The 11,156-nt window shown below is 35.6% G+C and overlaps 1 protein-coding gene and 1 long non-coding RNA gene across 2 annotated transcripts; one reads left to right on the forward strand and one right to left on the reverse strand.

The window, feature by feature from the left end:
• Positions 1 to 5,966: 5,966 nt before the first annotated feature.
• LOC145093387 (uncharacterized) lies at positions 5,967 to 7,307 on the reverse strand. The gene is made up of 2 exons (XR_013702846.1): positions 6,618 to 7,307; positions 5,967 to 6,507 (listed from the first exon to the last, which is right to left on the reverse strand). It is a non-coding gene; the product is annotated as an uncharacterized LOC145093387 (long non-coding RNA).
• Positions 7,308 to 7,322: 15 nt separating this feature from the next.
• LOC145095891 (uncharacterized) lies at positions 7,323 to 10,807 on the forward strand. The gene is made up of 4 exons (XM_079033704.1): positions 7,323 to 7,362; positions 7,822 to 7,889; positions 7,932 to 10,470; positions 10,554 to 10,807. Exons 1-3 carry the CDS (start codon positions 7,323 to 7,325, stop codon positions 8,856 to 8,858), a joined length of 1,035 nt encoding a protein of 344 aa, XP_078889830.1. The 3' UTR covers positions 8,859 to 10,470; positions 10,554 to 10,807.
• The last annotated feature ends 349 nt before the right edge of the window (positions 10,808 to 11,156 follow it).

The raw sequence follows: 11,156 nt of genomic DNA on the forward strand, positions 1-11,156 counted from the left end.
GGACTTCGGTAATGAATGGGATACTCACTCACCACTAGCTGAGTTTTCATATAACAACAGTTAGCATACTAGCATAATGATCACTCCATTCGAGACCATGTACGGACCAAATGTCGTTCTCTGATATGTTGGATAGAAGTTAGGGATACCCCAATTGGTTGATAAGCATGTTGTAGATACTCTTCTCACTAGCCCTGAGATTATTAATGAAACAATACAGAAGATCGTTCAGGTAAAGGAACGATTAGAAGACCGCACGTAGCCGTCAGAAAAACAAATGCTAATGTCGTACATAAACCCTTAGAGTTCAAAGTAAGAGAGTAAGAGATAGTTTCCTACTAAAGGTCGCACTATGGAAAACGTCATTAGATTTCGAAAACGAGGTAAACTAAACTCCCTATTATATCAGACCTTGTGAAATCCTAGCAATGATTAGTCCGATGACTTACAAACTCAAATTACCTCAAGAACTCAACAAAGTTCACGACACCTCCCACGTATGTGATTTCAAAAGTGTTTCTATGATGAGAACCTTGTCTTTCCTCTTAATGAGATCCCGGTCAACACTAAACTTCACTTCGTGAAGGAACCGATGGAGATCATTAATCGAGAAACCAAAAGCCTCAAACAAAGAAAAATAACAATAGTAAACACCTAATGGAACCCTCGTAGAGAGTCGGAGTTTACTTGGAAATGTAAGGATCAAATAAAATAAAAGTATCCGCAATTTTTCAACGGTGCTCCCTCCAATACCGGAATGAAATACTAGTAGAACAAAATGATAGTGAAACAAAAGAATCTAGAACTTAATAATTTCGGGACGAAATTCCCTTAACAGGGAGGTAATGTGACATCCCGGAATTTAGGTCACAAACTGTGAACGGTCAAGTTCACAGTAAATCTCTTTGTAATTTTATTCATTGAATTTTAGTGAATCTAATATAAAATAAATGAGTTATTTCAACTATTATAAGATACCAAATGGTATTTTACTTCAAAATGTGTAAATTAATAAACCAATCAAACAGCTCAAACTACAATCATAGGAATGCATCTGAAAAACTATAAATTTGTGTTAAGCAGCCGTGAGCAATACAAACATTCTAGTCTCGTAGTACATGTTTCCCTGATTTCGAAAATATAAACAACGACCAAAACAGAGTTCATATGCAAAAGATATGACCGTTTTAAGAATCCAAAATCAATACAATACTGATTTCCTTAAAATCGTTCAAGCCGTTTCTATCCGTTGAGGGACTTACACACCTCAAATAGAAGTTACGAAAACATTTTTTGGATTCAGGCTACGGTCTAATATTTAATTTTATATTTGAAATATTTTTGATAAAAATATTTATAAAAGTCAAAAATTAGACGTTTTCAGCTTAATTCAACGCAAAACTTTAAGCGTCATTTCACGGAGACCAGTATAACGGAATTCAATTTCGTATGCTTTTTTGGAATCAACATGAACTGAACCTTAAGCACACACTTTTAAAAAAAATTATATGAATCAATACGAAGGAACCAGAGTTGAGGTAATAAATAAATATATATAAAATGTATTGTAGATATTATTGTGAAAAATGTTTATAAGTGTATAATGACAAATTGGACACTTATTATATATAAATTTCTAATTCTTTATGTTTAGATATATATATCATAAATATACGTGTGTCTATTTTAACTTTAAAAGACCAAGATTTAATAAATTAATATTTTTACGTTTTTCTAATGTATGAGTTTCAATTTATATAAAGTCCATATACATATGCTAGTGTATATAACTAGTAAAATAAAACAATAATCATCCAAATGCACAAATAATTAGGGTATTACATTCATTCTAAATCCAAACCAAACAAAATACACTACTAGACACAAGAGTTTCAGCAACAGATCAATCCGTCGCTATTCTGTTGCTAATGATTGTTTGCGACAGAATAACTCCATAGCCAATTTAAGCATGGCTAATGTGCCAGCGAGAGTTTTTGCGACATATTTGTTTTTTACTTGCGACGATTTAGTGACAGATTATCCATCACAAATGGTTACTTACTACACTTATTTAGGAGATTCAGCGAAAAAATGTAGTAACATTATTCCGTCGCTGATCCGTTTCAAATCTCCATATTTATTTTTGCAGTCCGTTGTTGATCCGTCGCAAATGTATGATACCAGATTCTTGTAATCGTTAATCCCTCGCAAATGTTTGATAAAAGATTTTTTTTAGTCCATTGCTGAACCCTCGCAAATTAATAACATAATAACATATTTTTTGATTTTTTTATTACCAATCTAAAACAAAAATAAAAAATAAATTAAACAATCCCAAAACAAACATTAATATTTAAATAACAAAAAGCATCAACCATCAAAGTTTACCAAAAAATCCTAAAATATCATATATATATATATATATATATATATATATATATATATATATATATATATATATATATATATATATATATATATCAAAGTTTAACATTAACTGATATTTGATTTCAAAGTACCATATTTCATAATTTTTAATCTTTCACAGATTTCACATCTTTAATATCTTTAATATCCATCTCACCACACATTTCCAGTGTTCATCCACAACGTACAGTTAAAACATGAAAATAATATGTTAGATTTTGTTATTAGAATCTCATGATAGGAAAAACTATAAAGTAAAATGTTATAGAAGTAGGATACTATAATAGACAAAATTAAACGAACCTTTTGGGGCATTATTGTACTAGATGCGAATCCGAATATTCTTCCATAAGCCTCCTATTATAGTAAAAGTAAACATGAAATAACTTATAACAGCCAACATAAATAGATTAAGAAACACAAAAATAGGATGTTATAACAGCCAACATAGTACTTTTTATACAAAAATAGATAACAAAAGAAAAGATATATGGAATGGCACTTGCATTAGACATCTGTACTTTCAAATATAAAGTTTCTTTAATAAATAAAATGTTAGAACAAGTATAATACCAAATACTAAAAACAATTAAATAAAAATAATTATAATAAAATACAAATAAAAATATGATTTTTCCAGTTTGATTGTAACCTCGCCTCGTTTTTTCTCTGAGTTGAAGGAGAATGCATGAACTACTAAAGATGATAAAATAAAATTAAAATTTATAAAAGAAAATAATATATGAGTAAATGGTACCTCCACATTTCCACCAACCTATATCAAAAGTTTCAAACGATTACAAAAAATTATTTTTAAAATAAATAAATTCTTAACGAATTTACCTTAGGTAAAAATACACTGTCAGTTCAATGAGAAGAGATACAAGTCTAGATGGCAACTCAGACGTTTTATTTGGTGGATCAATTTTCTTACCACATATATAAACCTCAACCACTATCATCTGAACACAACAAAATAATAAAGATTTTACAAATTTGAAGAAACATAAAAATAATCCAAAAAAATAAGTAAACAGACATAGACATACCAAATTTAATGTCAATGTTCCAATTTTATCATTGCAAAATAATAGCAGATCCTATTGTCTCACAAGCAGATAGTCTTCTAACCTACAACAACAAATAATTATCCTTTGTCAGACATCATTTTACGCATAAAGTATTCAAGCCAGTAAAATTAAATAACAATATATTAAATGCTGAACTTTTATAAAAAACTAAAATTGATTATATATATATATATATATATATATATATATATATATATATATATATATATATATATATATATATAATTAATCAAACTTCTATAAATAAATAAATAAATATATTGAATTTGAATTTTTAAAAAAATTACTTGGAAAAACAAAACAAATTTTTTTTTTTCTATTTATTTAAAAACATTAACATACTCTGCCATCAGAACAACAAAATATATCCCACCAAACTCCTATCCATATATATTTCTCCTGCAAAAGTGGAGGGGGGCAAATTGAAAACTTGAAGAATTTCAAGGTTGATAAAAGATGAAGTTCAACCACATCATACCCGTATACCATTACAGGGATTAGATCATGGCCAGATGCTCCTTCAATGGGATCAAAACACTCCTGCCATACCAAACCCAAACCCAGATTAATTAAAAATAAAATTAAAAAAATGCAATAAACAATATTATTGAAATGGTAAAAGGACAAATAACCCACCCAGAAAATGGCAGCAGCCCTTGAGAGGAGGGGCAAATGTTCAGGATAACGACTTTTCCCACTTAACATCCGCCATCTAATCTCATTTGTGACTCCTCCTTTGTCTACATGTTGATGTTTCCTGTTTATTATACTCAAAATTGGAGTCGAAATTACAGTTGCGCCATTCACAACCACATCTTGAATAACACCATGAATCATATCAATTCTTTTGTTAAAAAGCAATTAAATTAGAAAAATAATGTGATACCTTTATTGCTCCAGGACCCGTTCTTTCATTAGGGACTGATGCATTCATATGTCCAAATCCTCCCTTTCCAAGTTTTCTCTTAATCTTATATGATCAGGAACTGCCAAGTTGGACTGTTGTTGATAAAATTCAAAAGCATTAATCAAAGTGTATATAAGTCAAAAGCATTAATCAAAGTGTACAGAATGAAAGATTATTTTGAAAAATCTAACTACAAAAGACCCGTATAAACATAAATGCCTTGTGTAACTAAAAGTACTCAAAACATAATTCAAAAGACTACAAAGAATAATATTTGGAACAACAAGTAGAAGGAAAATGAGACTTCAATCCACATCTATTGTTCATATACCGAAAACTTCATTTTTTGATACTCAATAACAACCAAAAGTAATCAACTATTAGATTAAAAAAGTTGTACACGTTTTGAAGGGAATATCAAACCAAAATCTAAAAACACTAAACCAAATAAACACAAGCTTGACTTTGAACATCTAAATCCTTCAAAAAGCAATGTAAGAGAATCTATAAAGGTAGAACAAACCATAAAATCCATCAGATAGGATAAAATACTATTAAAATACTCAAGCATCAAGTCATTAAACATTAGCAAAAATCCAATCCATGATGAAACAAGCAAATGTCTAACTCTAATCATGTAAAGTATTAGGCTATATAACTCTATTATTTTGATCGATAGAATTAAGAATTCAATTGAAAAGGGAGACTTTTACCCTTTCAGGAAGTGGCGCATTACTACCTTCTTCTTCGGCACCAAAATTATATTCATAGCAATGTCATCCAAAATTACCTCAAATTTAATTAAATTTCATCAATTGTAACATCAATGCACAGCTAGTACTATCATCTAAGACATATAACACATAACAGTGGCCTAAAATTATGCATTTCATCCACAAAAGTTCAAAATTACCTCAAAGTTAATCAAATTTGTAAGAACAAGAGCTTGAATGGGATGACCACCACAATTTTCTAGCAACCAACAGATCAAACAACGTTGGCAGGAAACCACGAGTCAATGAGGAAGGGAGACAGACCGAGAGGAAAGCCGCGAGGATGTTCTTTGGCGTTGCTTCAAGTAAACGCCAATGAGAGGCGATGCAGGTAAGAGAGGCGAGCAAGCAGACGGTGGTGGAGGTGATTTCCAGGGCGGAGGAAGGAATTGAGTCAACGCATTGGCTTTCAGACGGAATGGAATTAAAATGATGGAAGGAAAAAAGAAAAAAGCTCCAAATGAAAAAAAAAAGGCGTGGGCCTTTCAACGATCGATTGGCGAGGCCCAAGAAACAAATCTCATGTTTTTAACAAATCCATCGTTGTTCCCTAGCTAAAAACCTTTAACTTACAACATATCAGCAAGGGATTTCTTTTTTCCTAAAAAGTTAGATAAATCCCTCGCTAATCCCTCGATAACCCCTCAATAAATTTCTGAAATTAAGTTAGTTGAAGGATCTTTTGAAATCCATCGCTGATCCCTCGTAAAACCTACGCTAATTAGCTACAGAAGCGTTCCGTTGCTAATTCCGACGCAGAAGGTCTCGTTTCTAGTAGTGATACATATAGAAATTTATTAATTACAACTTATACATGCATTACATAATAAAACAAATACATAATACAAATCAGATACATACATATACATAAATACAAATAAATAAATAAGTAAATAAATAAACAAATAAAAGGACAGCCAGCTGAAACGTGTTTCTTTTTCACTTCTTAACTGAAGCATGCACTCCTTCACACCACTGTTCCCTAGCGGTTCCTTCTCTTCTTGCTGGTCGCTGGAGATGGACGTTGCTTCACTCCTTCCCTTTTCCTTCCTTGTACCCAGTCAATGAACCCATACACAATTCTTCTTCATATTCTTCCTGTCAATCTCAATCAACAAACACACATCCCAAATACAACATCGACATTTATCAAAAACAAAAAAAAACCTCTTTACCTGTTTGTTGATTCACTGCTACCATCTCCGTTCTTCTTCATATCGCTTCCTGAGAACCACCGACTGTAAGGCCACTGCGCAACCTCCACAACCCACCCTTTCTCTCATTCCTTCTCTATTGATCAGGGTAACTTCTGCCAAACAACCAAAACCCAAACATATATTTTCTTTTTCTATCAACTTCTTGCCCAATCAATCTTGATCCAGAACAATAAAAAAAAAATGAATGGATCAAGTGTATTACCTGTTTCGTCCTTGCTCTTCAATCCAGACGTTTCCCATTTCCTTCGCGTTTGCTTTTGATCGGACCAGGAGAAGAGAAACCCAGAAGCCATCGGGCATCAACTTCCTCCATCGCCTCCTTAGTCTTCCTGCTGACTAGAGCTGCCATGCCCCGTCGATTTGATTTGGTCCGTTCATTTTTCGGACAGATGAAACCGAAGACTCCTTCCTCGAATGAGACTGCCAGAGACGAACCAAACGCACCAAGGGAGCCCACTGGAGATCGATGCCCTCCTTTGCCCCTTCCCCCATCAACAAACACCGTCGAACACCCTCCTGGGGTTGTTGTTGCTTCAAACGAACCAGCTCTCGCACCCATCCACGGTGCACCTCTCCACCTCCTGACCTGCTTCGATCGGAGCAACAGCCCCATCTCGCTGCTTCTCCCTTGTTCTTCAGTCTAGTTGCTCATCGGAGATTGAAAACCTCGCCCCTTACAAGCTCTTGTTCGTGTATTCCTTCGTGATTCTCCCCGACCACACTACGACCGAAACCCCAAATCCACTATGCCTCCGATTTCGTTTTGTTGTTGCCTCTGCGTTTTTCCCCTTATGATCGATTCGTGTTCCTTTCAATCGAATTTCCCACGGCCTCATCGTTTTGAATTCGTCGCCATTTGCTCGATCAAAGCAGGAAACGGGATGATAGAAGACCTAATCCTTTGTAAATGGAGCCTGGATCGCTCATGGAGCTTCAAAAAGAAACGGGTATCCGAGTTTGACCCAGTCAAAGGTCAACACAATTCAAACTTGTATTTAAATTTATCAAAATCTACCCTGAGTTGACAAATACTTAAAAGATCAGTCTTAATCCCCAAATAGTGATGTCATTTATTCACAACAGCCCCTCCCATGGAGATTCTTTACAAAATGAGTCCCTAGTTGTATGTTTTTGGAAAATCAAACCCTAGAGTCTATTTATATAGTTTTTTTATACAAATATATTATTTTTTATGCGAAAATACAATAAACATAGTTTATAAAAATATAATTATTTAAACGATTTACCATATTGTTAAAAATAAACTAGGGAAAACTTTTTGTATACGTGTTATGATTATTTTATCGAGAAATATTCAGCTCACACAACAAATACTACATTATATAAAGTTTTATGATTTTTATGTGACATTGTATATTATAACAAAAAATTATAAAATTTTGTAGCATTTCAAGAATTCAAATTATTACTATGCATATTCATTTATATGTTTAAGTACACAATGTTTATACATGTACATATGTTCATTAATTTGAAACATTCATATTTATAAAAGCGAACACATTACATTCAAACTACTACTACTACTACTACTACCACTACCACTACCACTACGACTACGACTACGACGACGACGACGACCACGACCACGACCACGACCGACCACTACGACGACGACCACTACGACGACGACCACGACGACCACGACCACGACCACGACCACGACCACGACCACGGCCACGACCACGACTACTACGACGACTACTACGACTACTACGACGACTACGACGACTACGACTACTACGATGACGACGACTACGACTACTACGACGACTACGACGACGACTACGACTACCACTACGACTACCACTACGACTACCACTACGACCACTACGACCACCACTACTACCACCATTACGACCACCACTACGACCACCACTACCACTACTACGACCACTACTACCACCATGACTACCACCACGACTACCACTACGACTACCACTACGACTACGACTACTACGATTACGACGACTACGACGACTACGACGACGACTACGACGACGACCACTACGACTACCACTACGACTACCACTACGACCACTACGACCACTACTACGACCACTACTACGACCACTACTACCACTACTACGACTACGACGACTACGACGACTACTACTACGACGACGACGCGGACGACGCCGCCGCCGCCGTCGCCGCCGACGACCTACGACCTACGACGACACGACCACGACCACGACCACGACCACGACCACCACCACCACCACCACCACTGCTTCTCCTCCTGCTGCTCCTCCTGCTGCAGCTGCGGCTACGGCGACGGCGACCACCACCACCACCACCACTACTACTATTATTATTATTTGTAAAAAAACATTGTATTCAAATATCAAGATGGAACATGAATGCTATTTTGTTTATTCTTGTACTTGTGCTATATATTCAATTTGTCTGTGATCCATGAACTTAGTCATACACCCCCACGTGTTCCGCCGCCTCGGCCGAAGGTGTGACAGGTGTCCACTCTCACCCACCGCTTCCTTGACTTGTGGAGGGTCGTTAGCCGAACGGGTAGGACAATGACTTTAATCCTCATTAAAAGTATGATGATCATAAAGTAACTAAATGTTTTATAAATTCCCAATCTTAGTTACTTTAGGGAAATGTGAATAAGGTGGTAACCCATGAAATTACACTTGACACTTTTCTTAAGTCGTTAGTAGAGCGTGTGGTTAACTGGCACACTAACCTGGACTTAACAAGGTAGGAAAATGGTGGCTTAAGGTTCATCATAGATCGGTGGAGTGTGTGCGGTTAACCGGCACATCAGTTCAGTGATAAACATTAAGAGTACCAAGTAATTTACATGGTTACTTCACACCTTGCTTTGTAATCCTCGGCATCCCAGTTACAAAACTTGAAGGGCATACTCGAGACTGAAACATGCTATTGAAAAGTTCAATGAATCTCAAAAGAATCTAGGAGTTTCAAAAACCAATTAAAACCTAATAGTTTATTTCGTTTTTCATGGTGGAAATTGGTGAATCGTCATTCACCTACCTTCAAATATTTTATATCTTGAATTACGACATCCCTCTTCTAAGATATAAAATATTGTGTTGGGTCCTACCCTTAATATTACATTTGGGTATTTTATTAAGAACTATCTTTATATCTAATCTAAACTTGTATTTTCCTCTTTTTCAGATGTGTTACAACAATGTTGCTTCTAGCTCAAACCATACCGACTCTTTCTCTCTCATGAACCTTTCTGGGAGAGTCATCTTCGATGGTTCCAATTTTATGGATTGGATCCAGAACATCAGGATGGTCACTCGCTACGAGGAAAAAGAATATGTCCTCGATAAGGAGCTGAAGGAAATCGATGAGTCTACTGCTACTCTCCAGGAGATCGCTGACTTTAGGGCTCATGAGAGAGATGCCACAAAAGTGGCATGTATCATGATGGCTACAATGACAGTTGAACTCCAAAAGTCCTATGAGGACTATTACCCTTTTGAGATGCACCAAGAATTGATGGAAAGATACTATCAGAATGCTCGTCAAGAGTGGTATAAAATAATCTCCTCCATGATAACAACCCGGAAGAAGGATGGTGAACCCATCACGGGCCACATGCAGAAAATGCAAAGGTATGTGGATCGTTTGCTGAAATTGAATGTGAACTTCCCCGAGAAGTTGGCAATTGACATCATTTTGCACTCCTTACTCTCGTGTTATGATCAATTCCACATGAACAAGGAGGAAGTTACCCTCAGCAAGCTTCAAGGACTTCTGAAGACCGCTGAAAGTGGTCTTAAAGGTAAGTCAGTTGTTACCACTCCTACTCCTAACTCCGCCCTTGTCTTGGCAATCAGGAAAGGTAAAGGAAAAAAAAGGAAAACCCCTTCGAATGGTACCAAGGGAAAGTCCCTTGATGGATCCTCTTTAAGTGGAACCAAGAAAGGTTCTATCACTCCTTCGTCTGACCCAAAAGAGGTTGAATGCTTCTATTGCCATGAAAAGTCGCACTGGAAGTGGAACTGCCCAAAGTACCTGCAAAATGTTAAGGATGGGTAAGTAAAACCCAACCATGCAGGTATTTACACTATATTGTCTAATAACTCACCCTATTCTAATTCTTGGGTCCTTGATACAGGTTATGGTATTCACATATGTTCTAATTTGCAGTGACTAAGAAGAAGTGAGAATGTGGAGCATGGGAAGATAAACTTAATCATGGGGAATAGGAAAGCTTCACCTATCACCAAGATTGGAGTTTATTCTGTATTGCTAAGTAGTGGGTTTACATTAGATTTGAATAAATTTTGTTACTCACCTAAAATGGTGAGAAATATTATTTCCTTTCATGGTTTGTACAAACAAGGTTTTACCTTTTCATTTGATAATGAATGTGGTGGTATTAATGCTTTCTTTAATAATGTTATTTATTTTAAAGCATTACCTTGTGATGGTGTGTATGAAACTATTTTGGTTGTAGATAACCTAGGAAATAATGTATTGTGTATTGATTCTTCTAATAACTTGGATAAAGCATCATTATGGCATTGTCGTCTTGGACATGTAAGCAGGAAACGCGTATGCCAACTCCAAAAGGATGGAGTCTTGGAGTTATTTGACTTAAAGTCAGATGATAGTTGTGAATCGTGCTTACTTGGAAAAAAAATCACCCTTCATTGGTTCTTGTGCTAGGGGTGAGGGTTGTTGGATCTCATACATAATGATATGTGTGGACCCTTCA

The sequence above is a fragment of the Lactuca serriola genome, chromosome 3 (genome assembly GCF_051521515.1).
Source record: "Lactuca serriola cultivar US96UC23 chromosome 3, Lser_US96UC23_V15, whole genome shotgun sequence".
NCBI classification, from domain to species: domain Eukaryota; kingdom Viridiplantae; phylum Streptophyta; class Magnoliopsida; order Asterales; family Asteraceae; genus Lactuca; species Lactuca serriola.